The sequence below is a fragment of the Camelus dromedarius genome, chromosome 10, assembly GCF_036321535.1.
Source record: "Camelus dromedarius isolate mCamDro1 chromosome 10, mCamDro1.pat, whole genome shotgun sequence".
NCBI lineage: Eukaryota > Metazoa > Chordata > Mammalia > Artiodactyla > Camelidae > Camelus > Camelus dromedarius.
The window spans coordinates 31,195,628-31,211,113 of NC_087445.1; the positions used below are offsets into that span (position 1 = coordinate 31,195,628).

The following is a 15,486-nucleotide window of genomic DNA, read 5'->3' on the forward strand; positions in this document are numbered from 1 at the left end:
GGTATTTAAAATTTAAAAAGAAGGAATCCTGGAAGGAAGGCACTCTGGTGAATGTGCTTTGTTAGCTCCATTATAAATATGCCTCAGCACATGTGTTCTGCAATGTATATATATTTTTAAATAATATTTCATGATATACTTACTTGAATTGCAAAATGAAGTAAGACTTTTTCTGCTGGAAATTAAGCGTAATGTGTTTATGAGGACTGGCACTGCCAAACAAGCTGTATAAAGGACATTCTTCATTACATGACTCAATCTTTGAGGCAGCGCAAAGGTTTGCCATATTTAAATCATGCATTTAAAACATGAAAAGATGTTATCTTAAAATATTGTATTGAAATATTTTAATGGATATATATGAACAAAGGGTTTCAAAAGCAATGACCTAGATTCCTGCAAAATTTGCCTAACTAGTTTCCTCTCTGCTTGTTAGCCTCTCCTGAATACAATGTCCCTCTATACATCTAATTCTCAAAACTTTTGGTCTGAGGCCCCTACACACTCTTAAAAATGACTGAAATGCCCCCAAAGCTTTTGTTTATGTGGGTTATATGTACCAATATTTAACATATTACATATAAAAACTCAAGAAATGTAAAAGCATTATTTCACTAAAAATAACAAACCCAGTAATGTTAACATAAATAACATGTTTATAAAAAATAACTATTTTCCAAAACAAAAAATTTTGAGAAGACCATTGTATTTTACATTTTTGCAAGTTTCTTTAATGGTAGTTTAATAAAAGACATACCTTTTTGTGTTTTTAAAAATTATTTTTCTATGGTTTTTGAAGGTTACACTCCATTTACAGTTATTACAAAATATTGGCTCTATTCCCCATGTTGTACAATACATCCTTGTAGCCTATCTTATACCCAATAGTTTGTACGTCCCACTCTCCCACCCCTATTGTGCCCCTCCCACCCCACTGGCAACCACTGGTTTGTTCTCTGTATCTGTGAGTCTGCTTCTTTTTTTTTTGTTATATTCACTAGTTTATTGTATTTTATTAGATTCCACATATAAGTGATATCATACAGTATTTGTCTTTCTCTGTCTGACTTAATTCATTTACCATAAAGCCCTCCAAGTCCATCCATGTTGCTGCAAATGGCAAAATTTCATTCTTTTTTTTTTTATAGCTGGGTAGTATTCTATTGTGTATGTATGTATATGTATGTATATGTCTATATACACACCACATCTCCTTTATCCATTCATCTGTTGATGGACACAGGTTGTAGAAGACAAATTTTAGAGCCTATGGAAAATTCCACTCTTTGCTCATGAAAAATGAGTGAAAAAGGCAAATGACATCTTAGAATTGTTATGAAAATACTTCTGACCTCACAGACTCCCTAAAAGAAGGTATCAGAGGCCCCCACACTTTGAAAACTGCTGTTCTCCACCACAAGTAAAGCTATTTTCTTAAAACATGAATCTTACCATGCTATTCTCCTGGATAAAGCCTCCAATTTTCCACCTACACACTGTCTAATTAATAAAATCTAAACTCATTAACATGGCACACAGGACTTTCTAGCCCCAGTTACTGCTTGTTTGTTCTGTGGTATTACCATTCACTCACAACCCCTCTGATCTCTTGTTCTTGTCATCCTCCTCATGGAATGCCCTTCCCCTTTTCTGTCACTGATAAAATAAATTGAAGAAGGCACAATTAAATAAGAAGGTATTCTATGCTCATGGATTGAAAGGATTAATATTGTTAAAATGTCCATACTACTCAAAGCAATCTACAGATTTAATGTAATTCTTACCAAAATTCCAATGGCATTTTACACAGAACTAGAACAAATTCTAAAATCTGTACTAAACTACAAGAAATACTTTGAGAAAGAGAACAACCTTGAGAAAGAACAACAAACCTCAAGGTATCATGCTCCCTGATTTTAAGCTATACTGCAGAGCTATAATAATCAGAACAGGTTAGTACTGGCACAAAAATAGATACTCAGATCACTGGAACAGAACTGAGAGCCCAGAAATAAATCCACACATATACAGACAATTAACTAACAACAATGGAACAAAGAACCTACAAAGGAGAAAGGAAGTCTCTTCAATAAATGATATTGAGAAAACTGGACAGACACATGCAAGAATGAAATTAGACCACTATCTTACACCATATACAAAAATTAACTCAAAATAGATTAACCACTTGAATGTATGATCTAAAGCCATAAAAGTTCCTAGAAGAAAACACACAAAGTAACTTCAATGATTATTGTTATTATAAATATATAAATGACAAACTAGTAGTAATAAGTAATAAAAATAAAAAATAAAAAAGTCATAAAAATAAAGTTTGAAGTTTGTGCTCTAAAACTTCATTTTATTGTACTAAAATATACTCACCAGAATATAGGACTTTCACCAGGTTCTTTCACCTTGTAGTATTCTTTGTCTTGTGGCAAGACTTTGGTTAAACCAAAATCTCCTATTTTAACTCTGTTTTCATTCTCCACCAATATATTCCTTGTTGCCAGATCTCTGTGGATATACCTTTTTGTACCAAGATATTCCATGCCCTATGGATAAAAATAATATTTTTCTTTCAGCTAGCTTTATGAACATAAATAATTTAAGTGGTCTTATGTCTGTCCACTCCCTTCATTATCTAAAAAGAACTCTAAAGGATTTCTTAACAATTATTTCAACATGCTCTCTTCATCTACAACAAATAACCAGGATATTAGGTACCTTGCATATCTGAGATGTGTACTGCAGAAGTTTTTTATGATCTATCCGTTCTTTATGTTTTTGGAGATACTCTCGTAAACTTCCATATGGTAAATATTCCATAATTAATCTTAGATTACGCCGGCCTATTAGCAAACAAATGAGAATATAATGTTTCACTGTGCCATACTTTGTTGATTAAATATTAGAAAACAACCATACAGAAATGTCTTAAAGATATACAAAATCTGAATCTAAAATGACAAAACCTGATTATAAAGGTGATGTAGTAGTTAAGAACAGACTTCTTGAAGCAGTAAGTTCTAAAAGAATCTTCAAAAATAGTTACGTTTTAGTCTTATCTAATCCTTAAGCAAACCAGAATAAGCTAATGAGAAGACTTCCTTTTTCCTCATCTATACTGAAAAAGCATCTAATTTAAAAATAATATTCTCATAGAAAATATGAGCAAAGACAATTTGTTTCTTTAGAAATGATATTCCCTTGGGTAAGCTTAAGCAAGGAAAGTAACCACCATCCTCAGTGAAGAGAATAATTAACCAAGTAGCCAAGGACTTCCTGTAGTTATACCTTACTACCACAAAGCAAAATCTCCAATCATACAGAATGCTTCTTTCTCTGGGCACTGGAATATTCTAAGTCTGGATCTTGAGGCATCATATGTTTGTTTCTATTACTCAGGATGCCAAAGACATACTGTGATTTCAAAATAGGTTTCAAAGGGCAACCTACCAGCACTGTAGCACACTCCCTTGTACTTTACAATGTTGTCATGCTGCAAGGATTTAAGGATTTCAATTTCCCTTTCAAAGTCTCTGAGGTGCTCTTCAGTACTGTGCTGGAGCTTTTTAACAGCTACCACCTCCCCAGTATTGTCTTGTAGAGGGTCATACCGGCACATCTCCACACTCCCAAAATTACCCTAAACAACACATCACATTAAGACAGAAATCTCAAGTTTTGTAGATAAATTATTAATAAATTCTAATTACACAGGCAATTTTCAGTAGCTAGAATTAGTAGATGTATTTCTAAACTCACATTAGACAACTTTCAGAACTAGAAAAGGAAATAATATTGCAATAGGTGAGTAGTAAACCTATATATTTAATTTCTTCAAAAGGAATTACAGGCTGAAATACAAACAACTTCAAAAAGCATTTAAACAAATCATAAACATTAACTTTTAAGATAAGGCAAGGGACATACCAGGGATTTCTAAATTTCTATTTCTAACTTCCAGGAAGAACTGTGCTGCTTCACAATATACCCTTTGATACCACTGTCAGTGAGCTGTACGGAATAAGGGTCCTTTATAGACTGAATGTCCATGCCCCCTCCCTCAGTTCATATGATAAAGCTCTAACCCCCAACATGAGCCTATTTGGAGAGAGCCTGTGAAGAGGTCATAAAGGTTAAATGAGGTCATAAGGGTAAGGGCTTATAATCCAGTAGGGCTGGTGCCTCTAAAGAGGAAGAGGGTGAAGGGTATAACTCAGTGGCAGAGTGCATGCCTAGCATGCACAAGGTCCTGGGTTCAATCCCCAGTACCTCCACTAAATAAGTAACTAACTAAACAAATAAACAAATAAATAAACCAACCTAATTACCCCCACCCCAAAAAAAACCCCAAAACAAAAGAACTGACATAAGAGGAAGAGATACCAGCGCTCTCTACCATGTGAGGCAACACAGTGAGAAGGTGGCCATATGCAAGTACCACGAAAGAGTACATTTAATAAAGAAATACTTGAATAACAAAGACGTACACCATTTTGATTAACTATCTAATAATGTACACGCGGACAAAACTATAAGTATGTTTAATTTAAGGAACTTCAAATATTCATCACTTATTTTTAGAAAATAATGGAAAAAATCAGAAATTTAAACTAAATAAGAGTAGTCTGAATAAGTGAACAGTAAATCAGGGTGTTAACTACCAAAGGGTAGTTTTATAAAGTTAAAGTTAATTTTTCTAAGTAACTACCATTTGTGAATATAGGTAGACTAATATGCCTAGGTATTAATTCTTTTATAAAACATATTTTAAGGATGTGATTTACATACATAAATCTAGCTGAGTGTGAATAACTACAAATATTGAATTAGTTAAGTCCAAATTAATGAGTCTTTAGGGTTATATAAAGAATAAGAAATTCTCTCAAAATAGAAACATACTCTAATAATGCCAGATAACATTCCTAAAAATAATTTTATAACATTCTTATATAAAAGATCAACCCATACAGCAAACTTCATTGCTGTCTTCTTTTAAGAAATTGCCACAACCACCCTAACTTTTAGCAGCCATCACCCTGATCAGTCAACAGCCATCAATGTCGACGCAAGACCTTCCACCAGCAAAAAGATTACAACTCGCTGAAGGCTAGAAGATGGGTAGCATTTTTTAGCAAGAAAGTATTTTTCATAAAGCTAAGTATATTTTTTAAACATAACACTATTTGTACACTTAAGAGACCACAGTATAATGTAAACATAGCTGTTATATGCACTGGGAAACCAAAAATTTTGTGTGACTTATTTTTTGTGGTATTTGCTTTTTTTTTGGTAGTCTGGGAGTAAACTCGCAATCTCTCTAAGGTATGCTTGTACATGAATAATCATAATGCTGACATTTGCACCAATTCACATCATATGAAAATCTTAGAAACTGTAATCAGTGTGAAATTTAAATAGAGCATATATTTATCATACTGCTTTTTTTTTGAGGGGGAAGATAATTGGGTTTACTTCATCACACCGTTCTAATAATTGTTAGTTTGCTATTCACCTCCTCCAATTAAGTTGCAAACTTTACAGAGGCAATTACTATGCCCCACATCCAGTGACCAGTGAAGCACCTGGCACTTAGTGTGAGACTCAGATATTTGTATATTAAAATCACATTATTTGGGGGGGGAGAAAACTTAAAATCTGAACGTAATTCAGACCCTCCCAAAGACTCCTGGTTCCTAAATTGCCCACTGGATTTTCATCTACTGATTTAAAAATTTCTAACTCTAAAAGTGAATGATGGTTTTTCACTTTGGATTTTGGAATTTGAAATACTTTTTTCCTAGAAAACACCCTTAATCATATAAATGTTCATATATTCACATCATATTAAAAACTGAGAAAGGATAAAAGTACAAGAAGAAAATTAAAATGTGTATTTAAAATAGCCATATCAATTGAAGATAATGAAGATTATCTAGATTGTTGCCATTTACTTCAAATGAGTTGGATTTTATTTCCTGAAACTTTCTCTACAGTCTACCAAAAAATTTTCTGGGAGATATAATGAAACTCATTAAAGGCCAAATCTAAGGGCTAGAGAAATTAAATGGCTTATTCAGAATCACAGAGAAAATAGCTTAAGGTTTTCATGATTTTGTGACTAGTGACTATGTTACTACTTTAATACTAGTGGTTTTGGTCATGAAAATATCTGCATACAACTAACATGAATCAAGATGTATTCAATGTATTCAACCCCATGAATAAATCATATTATACTAATTCCTTCCTTTTTTGTAAACAATTTATTGTTTGCAATTTGAGCCCTGAGTGGGAATTAAAAAATTACTTTCTTTGTCTTAACATCATATGATTTGCCCCAAAAAGATAACAGAAAATGATCATGCAACTGAAGCATACTCACACAAACAAAATCAAGTACATATGTGAGTAGAAAAAGCATGGAAATAGGAATAGGGAAAGGATCTCGTCTCATACCTGCTAATACTAGCTGTTTGATCATAGGCAACCTACTTAACTTCTCTGGACCTTAATTTTTCTCACTGTGAAATGAACAGGTTACTCTTTAAGTGTGAACATCACTTCCCAAACTGTTCTAGAGAATACTTTCTATGAGATGTCAACAGATAATTTTGCAAGGAAGGGACAAAAGGACTAATAAATTTTGGACAATTGCATACTACCAAGAAATTGATGCTATCAACATAGAATTATGGCCAAGGTCACCCAGTGTGGTTGACAGCTTCTATGATTATTTCCCAATGTTCTCTACACTCTGACATTCAAGCTCTTTTATAACCCCCTCCCCTTGAGTGTAGGCTGGATTCATTCATTTATAATGAATAGAATATGGCAGAAGTGATAAGATGCCACTCCTGAGATTAGGATACAAAAAAGACTATCACTTCGATCTTGAATGTTTGCTCTCAGCTCCCATGTTGTGAGGTGGCCTATGGAGAAGCCCACGAAAGTGAGCTTGGAAGGAGATATTCTGAGGCCTCTCAATAGCCATGTAAGCTTGGAAGTAAATCTACCCCTAGTCAAGGCTTCAGATGACACTGCAAGACCTGGCTGACACCTTGATTGCAATCTTGTGAGAGACTGTGATCTAGAACCACTCAGTTAAGTTGTTCCCAGATTCCGGACTCGCCTAGCCTTAGGTGATTAACAAATGTTTGTTGTTTTCAGCTGTTAATTTTAGGGTAAATTGTTGTACAGCAACAGATACACCTAAATACCTGGACTATTTTTTTTTTTTTGCCATTGCTACACTCTTTGAAACATTTCTGAGAATGTTTTACAAACAAGGAAAAACAGCAAAATATGAATATAACTAAGCTAATACATAATATAACCAATGTTTAGCTCTGGTAAAGCTGAATCAGAACACTGAGCTCAGATTAAAGACCTAAGTGAGGCCTCCATAATGTACATGCCAAAATCCAATTCAGAAGGCCACATGGTACAGAACCCAATGCTAGCATGCTTAGAGAAAGAAAGCAAGCTTACCACTATGATTGGACATGCCAAGAACTAATCCTTTTCTGGTCTTACTTAAAATATATAGGCTATGCATGACTGTGTGACCTTTCAGCAGAGAGAGACTCTGTCTGCTAGTAAACATAGTCCAGTTAATATCTGGACTCTGAACAATCAGATTATTTCTCCCTGAGACAACTAAAAATGGAGGTGAGAGAAAAGGCTTAACTGTTCCTTTCTCTAACTCATAACTACAGCGCACTCTACCAAAAAAGAGTCCCTTGGTCAAATTATTTGGGAAAAATACTGCCTAAATTATCTTCCTCTTGAAGATGTTCAATGCATATTACATGCTAAAGGGTCTGAGAAGTTCTTCAGCAAAGACAGTAGTTTACTTAACACAGCATTTCTCCAACACCTGACAATTAAACCTTTTTTCTACAAACACTCCTCAAAATTTTGTGGAAAGTGAATTTTAGATAATTTCAAAAGCCCTTTTTCTCCCCTAAATAAAATGTTTTACGATTAACTATTTAAAAATCTTCTGACATCTTACCTTGCCAAGTTGCTGTAGAAATTTCAAGTGTCTCTCTTCAAATTGTGTAGGGTCTCGGTCTTCAAAAGCACCAGAAAACCCTAGGGCACCTATCCTCATATTTGGTAACATGTCATTTTCTGTTAATAGTTCATAATCTGTAGAAACAAAGAATAATACTACCATAACCTGGCAAACACATTCTCTGGGTTAAAATGATATGCATGCAAGCTGACCAAAATAATCAGAATGAGTTAGAAATATTAAATACAAACTGATACATGGCAACTCCAATAGTTTAGATTATGTTAATGAAAGCTTTTAATTATAACCCACAATCTGACAGGTTTTCAATAAAGATTTTTTGCAAAGGATAAATGATTACTTTCCAAAATAGATAGTTTTAATATTTATAAAGTAAGATTATATTCTGATTTTTATGATGAGAATGGCAAGTAATATTGGAACAGAAAATACTTATGAGTCAGACAAATGTATATTTAGCTACGTATTTTAAAGGTGAGGAGGACAAACAAAAACAAATCTACGTCATGTTAGAAAATCAATCAGTTATAAATTATAGAGAACTAGTTAAAAAAATAGAATTGTTTTTAAAAAGTCAAATAAGCCAAATAAACTTCTATAGTATATTATGTACTAAGTGGCAAACCAACATGAAGTTATTAGAAGGAAAAAAGCCTTTTTTAAAAATGGCGAGACTGCTCAATCTGGGAGATCAGAATACATATAAAATAAGAAAAGTCATATGAATGTAAGAAATTAAAGTCTAAAAGATATCAGGGAACTTTCCAGAAGGGATTACAAAATTAGTAAAGATTTACTAAGTACAACAAAGTTAGAAAGCTGGAGAATCATTAGGATTGCTCCATCAACACATACCTGGAGTAAACAAACTGTTAAGATCTCGAATGATGGCTCTGAAAGAAGGTCTAAAATCTGGTTCATAATCCATACAATTATTAATAAGATTTGCTAATTCTGTCCACTTTGGTGCAGGAAGTTGGTGCCTATCTTCATAAAATTGTAGCTTCTATAATTAAAGAACCACACATTGAGAATAAATTATGAATGTCACATCAACCTTCTTTCTAACATAAGACGGGCTAAAGAATATCAAATCATGCAAAAGAACTATCAAGGATCACAGAGTAATTCCAACTTCACCACTGATAGAAACTTACTCTTTGAGAATCCAAAGCACTCAGAGGCTTATCTCCTCCACTGCAGATTTCCCACAAAGTGGTACCAAAACTCCATTTGTCTGTTGCTAAGTTTAGATTTTTAGGATTTTCAATGCATTCAGGTGGTACCCATGGTATTCTCTCCTGCAGAACTTTTAAATGATAGGAACAAAATATGGTTAAATAGTTCCCACAAATAAACAACTCTTATATACATAAATAATTTTCACACTAATTTGAATAACCAAGGGATTGTGTACGTGTGCACACATGTGCACATGCTTAAGAGCCAGAAAGGACCTTTGAGATCGTGTAATGTCTCAGCTTTAACAGTGACAATATTGAAACCCATAAAGATTGAGCAATTTCACATACTTTGTTAGTAGCATTAGACAGAATTAGAACCCTGTACAATGAATCCTGGATTGACTAAAGTTTTCATTAAGCCATAGGGTCTCAATTAATACCCTACTCTCTCTACCCCTAACTAATAATTGTATATTCCAAAAAAACTTTTTTCCATAAAATTTGTCCCAAATTCTGTATTTCTTTTGTATTCTTGATTTTTCTTGTATTTCTTTACAATGTGTAAGCAGTAAAGGTAATGTTAACATCATTCTGAGCTGTACTAATGACTGAATAGCAGTGGGTATTGTAACTTGTAGATGAAAAACTAAGGACCAACAGGAAGATGTATGACTAAATTATACCAAGATGTTCTGAGTATGGAATTGGTATAGGTAGGCTCTGCTCAGATCATGGAATTTCCCAGTTTTTGTGGTCTTTGATCCCATCAGAAAAATAGTACTCAAAAAGGAGGACCACTTTAACATTACCCTCTAGTATTCTGGCATAGATAGAGAGACAGACAGACACACAGACAGACAGACAAATAAATAAGAGTGAAGGATTAACTGTTGTATCTTTTGGTGTATTTTGGTAAAGCAATGTGAATATTTTTGCTGTATAATTAAGAGATTAAAGAGTACAGAGTCCTTTCTTCCTCACCATGTGAATATATATATTCTATTTCTTCACCTCCGATTCCAAAGGGTAGAATTTCCCTGAGTACCGGATCTAAGATCTTGTAACATTATCTGCCCTATAGTCTCTGTCCTCACTGTCATATAAAGGCAGCAAATTTCAGTACCATTGGTTCAAACAGGATACCAGGTATTAATGTACAAAAGTTGATCAATTTGGATTCTAAATTTAAAACATTCAATTAGAGAAATTAGCTAATGTAACGGAATAGAATTATGACACTATTTAGACCTAAAAAACTCCTTTCGATTATTTAACTGAAATTTTTATTTTAATTGTGTTAAGTAGAAGGTTATCAAAAGTTTTTTTAAAAAGGTTTAAAAAGTCAGAATTAGTTGAATAATTAAATAAAATTTCAAGCTAGATAATATCTTTTCAAATTTTTATTTAGTGGCTAAAGGGGAGAAAAATTTAGAAAGTTTGTGACTCAAAGAATGATATTAAAAAATTTCACATAATGCTGGATAAAATCAGACATTCCATAAATAATTAGGGATTAAAACTGTTTTAAAAAATCATCTTAACGTCCATAGTAACATGCTTATAAGAAAGGAGAAATAGAACAGACTAGGAATGTAACTAAACCTTAATTTAGATTGCTAAAAATGGTTGCTAAATTTTACTATTAACCAAGAACATGTCAATAAAACAGAATTTGAGAAAAAGTAATGCATGCTTTATGCCACTTTCCAAGTAAAGCTTAAAAAGTTAAATTCAATCCCTGTAGAACTTACTGTCCTTTGGCAAAACTGTAATACTAATGCCAGGATCACTAAGTTTGATGAAAGGAGGATTTCCTGTCTTCCTGTCTTCTTCTCTGATAAGAAGAATATTTTTGGCACACACATTTCCATGAATAAGGGTTTTTTCTTCCTATTAAAGTAAAATGCACATATATTCAAACATTAATCAACAAATATTTGAGCACTTAACATGTTCAAGGCCCCGAAGTGGATATAAAAAAAGAAAAATAAATAAGACAGTATAAAATAATAAACATTAATTTGGAGGCACGCTTTGAGATAATAAAGAAAATTTTATGCCAGCACTGTGCTTCCTGTTTTACATTTTAATTCTATACCCATGATGAAATGAATACTTTTAAAAACCACCTAATGCCACTTCACTTTATTAAGCTGAGGTTTTAAACAGTATGTATTCCTAGATGGTAGCTAACAGCAAGAAATTCTGTTTCTCTTCACAGCAGGACATAGGTGTACACTGGAAGGTCTGATCACTGGCTGGCCCTGTGATATTCTGCTTCTCTAGCAACATTGCTTTCTCCATGGACATAACGTCCAATTGCCCACAAACACCATAACAAGGTATTTTCTGTAGGGATTTTTCTGCTACCCATAGTTAGCACAACATGTTTCTGCAAAATTTTTGTTTTAATTCTCTAAAACCAAGCGACACAAACTACAGACTGTCCATCAGCATCAGCAGTTCTAAAAAGACTGGTGGGATGCCAAAACTATTTCTTTCAAACTTGATTTTACATAAATAAATATATACCTAAAATAATCCCTTTCATCAACTAACACAAATTATTTTAAATGACTTAGCATTCATTTACAGATTTCTTGCTCCCAGGTCAAAATCCCTTCTACATTGCTTCATAGGCTAAAACAATAGTTGATAAAAGAATATACTAATTACTTACTAGAAAATGCATGGCCCACGCCAACTGTTTAGCCACTTCAAGTTTCCATAATATATTTATAGAATTTTTATTCTTTTTCAGATATGTATCTAGTGATCCAAATTTTACAAACTCCTGAACCAGAATATCTGTGTTAAAATATAATGATAATAGTAAGGCTCAAGTACAATACAATAAAAAGTATATAATTTATTAAACTTTTATAAATATATTTATAGTTATATGTATTATAGGTAAAGAGATTAAACTACATAAAATTCACTAATTTAAAGAAAGCTTAACAGCTATACACCATTGTATTTCTAGGTTTTAGTTTATTTAAAACAGCAAGAGGTAAAAGTCTAAACAATTATATATACACACAATATTACATATAATTGTAAATTATATAATAACACATTGATTATGTAGTTCTAATCCCCAATTGTGATTCTGCTTGATCTAGTATTAAAACTGGTTAGTTTTCACATGGTATATAACAATTGTTAGCAACAAAAGTTGCCTTTGGACCTTGCTGGGTAACTGAAATAAATGCAATGAAGGTTTTATGGCCCATAATTAATGTGGAGAACAATCCACATGCCAGTAATTAAGAACTGACTACAGGTAAATTTACATCAGGGAAAGTGTCCAAGAAAAAAAAAAAAAAAAGAGGAAAAAAGATCTAGGAGCTACAATGAAAAAGAGCTTAATAAAACTTTTTTATGCAGCATATAAGACCTACTGTATTTCATATCTACCACTGTCACATGTCCCATTATTTTATGTGTCATAAAAGTAAAAAACCTGCCAATCAAACTATGACATGTCATCAATCAGAGATCAATCAGAGAAACACAGAACCACCCTAGTTGGGGGTGAGGGGCAGAACTCTCTACTCTGCATTTAGATTTACTCTCCCTTTATCAACCCCTTGAGATAACTGAGACACCTCTATGAACAGATTTGAAAACCACTGCCTTTCAAAAGATTATCAATTTTCAAAGATATGAAGAAATGTTATTTAACTATGGATGCATATTTAATCCACATTACTAATGGAAAATGGAGAAGTAACTACATAAGTGATTTTTCCGAATGTAAACTTTGGGAGTTTTTATGACAGTCAAATTTAGTGATAGAATGTATCTAATATCTAAATCCAGTCATTTCTGTCAGTTCCATTAAAATTCAGTATATCATTTATATGCTTTGTCTTAATAACTTCAAATAAATTTATATTGAAATGCCAGCTATATCAATGTTATGTTGAACCAGCCATAATCTATATTGCTGTGGTTAACAGAAAAGGTTATATTTGTTTACTAGAATACTCCACTGTTCTGGCATTTTAACATAAGGCATATTAAATGGTTTATTGCATTTTAATTTCATTCACTGGTTTCCTTATTTATGAAAATACAACTGAACAGTTCTATAATATTTTTTATTTCAACAATATTTAACTCCTGTTAAATTATAGTTTATATTGATATCTAACTATGATCCTGAAACTGAATTTTCTATATAAACAAAAATATATGTTCTGAGAAAGGCATGACATTAACGTAAGGAAGGCAGTGGTTTTACTTACTCTCCTCTCCACAGACACATACTCCATAATTTAAAACCAGATGTTTGTGAGAAAGCTGGCTCATCATGCTTGCTGCTTCAAAGAAAGACTAAGGAAAAGAAAAACATACAAAAGATGTAGAAGAATTATTTTTTGTTGTTGTCTATAAGCATTCATAGCTCAGAAAGATACTGTCTGCCATAAGAGAAATGTACTTTCTCCTATTTTCACCAGAACTGTAGATAAGATTACAACGTGCTTTGGTCTCTTTGGACTCGCAGTTGCCATCAAACTTGATGATAGAGTTCATTCTCAGGAAACCCCTGAGTAAGCTTGGTATAAGGAGATAGCAATAAGAAAGGGCAACATGAATGATGCAACATAAACAGGCTAAGACCCAAAGCACCAAGAGTAGAGATCAGAGGTACAAATAGGGGTAGACACCAGAGACAGTAATATGGGACTGCAGTAAATGGATGGGAGTTTCAAATAACACTTTCTAAAGAATTAAGAATAATCTTTGTGCAGATAAAATATTGTAACAACTATGTCAGTAGACTGGCATGGTATCAACATCACTAACTCGACTAAACTTGACTAGCACTTCTGGGTATGGTTACTGAAGATCACAATTACCAACACTGTGGAGTTCTGGATTAGAACAACTCTTCAGTTTGTATGTTTCACATCATTTTCCACTAAAATCCTTTAAGACATTTTAAGTATCATAAATGTTTGTTACATCATATTTGGTGATATTCTACTATGCTCAGGACTCTGGCAATTGGCAGCTGGGTTTCTACCAGCTAGCATCTCTGGTTGATGCCCATATTTCACCTAGAGTGTTCCTCAGTACAGTGCTTTTCAAAAAAAAAATTTTAAGTAGATGAAATTGTAGAGGAGATCTGTGGAAACCATGAAGCTCTGGGAAGCCAAGTTTAAAAACCACTGCCTCAGTATATACAAAGATGCAATAAAACCCATAATACAATACTAAATAATTAGTTTGGAAATAACGTATCATAAAAATATTCTATAATTTTTAGCACCACCAGAATGCATCCTTAGAAAGGTCCTTGATATATATACATTTTTAAAAATTACAATTTTGTAAAGCTGCATGCATGAATGTATTATGTGCATATGAGAGCACCTCTCTAAGTATCATAAACTACATGAACTATGCAAAGAATATACAAACCTCTGAATAGTTTCTATGTGCTTTATCCAGAACTTTTAAAAGAACTTCTGTTTCATGCAGTTGACCGTAGTCTCCTACTTCCCTTCTTACGCCTTTAAAAATTTTTGTAAAAGTACCTTGGCCAAGGCTTTCATTCTTTAAAATAAAAAATGGAAAGAATGAATAAAGACAGAGAAAGATGCAAGAATAGGAACTATGTTCAATCATACAGTTTTTAAAAATCCATGAGCAAATATTTCCTTTACAAATTAAACCCAGATTTGAGACTCTATATTAGTTATATTCTGCTTCCTTCACAGTAATAAAAGAAAGCAAGGATTAATGAATAATTCGATTCTATCCTATTCTTAAGCGTCCTAAATTAGTATAATTATCACTTTTTATAATGTCAGTGCTTACCTTCATTTATTTACATGTGAATCTTTTTCTTCATTTGCCTTTCCTAATAGTGCAACAGAAAGGCAGCACAGTATGGTCTGTGCAGGCAGAATGTCTAACCTGTTCTTTATTAGCACTTACTAGTTGTGTGACCTTGTACAGGCTATTTACTCTCCCCACGCTGCAGTTATCTCTGTTTCTTCATCTGAAGAATGGGAATAATAACTATTTTTCCATAGGATTGTTATGAATAAGAAATGAATAAATAGAAGAAAGCATTAGTCTACAACATTGTAAATGTTGGGTAAGTGTTAGCTACTACTAGTATTAGTAGTATTTCTTGCATATCCTTACAGAATCATTGCACTCTGAAGCAGGGCTGCCTGCGTTCAAATTAAAGCTCTAATATTATTAGTTTTGTAATGTTGGTCAGGTCACCTG

The 15,486-nt window shown here is 33.0% G+C and overlaps 1 protein-coding gene across 4 annotated transcripts in view; it reads right to left on the bottom strand.

Annotated features, from left to right (window-relative positions):
• JAK2 (Janus kinase 2) overlaps positions 1 to 15,486 on the bottom strand; it is a 168,333-nt gene that overhangs the window by 6,470 nt on the left and 146,377 nt on the right. For all 4 annotated transcript variants that reach the window (XM_031449763.2, XM_031449762.2, XM_010995238.3 and 1 more), the window contains 10 exons: positions 14,668 to 14,802; positions 13,488 to 13,575; positions 11,915 to 12,042; positions 10,986 to 11,124; positions 9,208 to 9,359; positions 8,906 to 9,056; positions 8,027 to 8,163; positions 3,463 to 3,652; positions 2,731 to 2,855; positions 2,386 to 2,558 (listed from right to left, as the gene is read on the bottom strand). In XM_031449763.2, the coding sequence (XP_031305623.1) occupies positions 2,386 to 2,558; positions 2,731 to 2,855; positions 3,463 to 3,652; positions 8,027 to 8,163; positions 8,906 to 9,056; positions 9,208 to 9,359; positions 10,986 to 11,124; positions 11,915 to 12,042; positions 13,488 to 13,575; positions 14,668 to 14,802 (1,418 nt within the window). The remainder of the gene's footprint in view (positions 1 to 2,385; positions 2,559 to 2,730; positions 2,856 to 3,462; positions 3,653 to 8,026; positions 8,164 to 8,905; positions 9,057 to 9,207; positions 9,360 to 10,985; positions 11,125 to 11,914; positions 12,043 to 13,487; positions 13,576 to 14,667; positions 14,803 to 15,486) is intronic.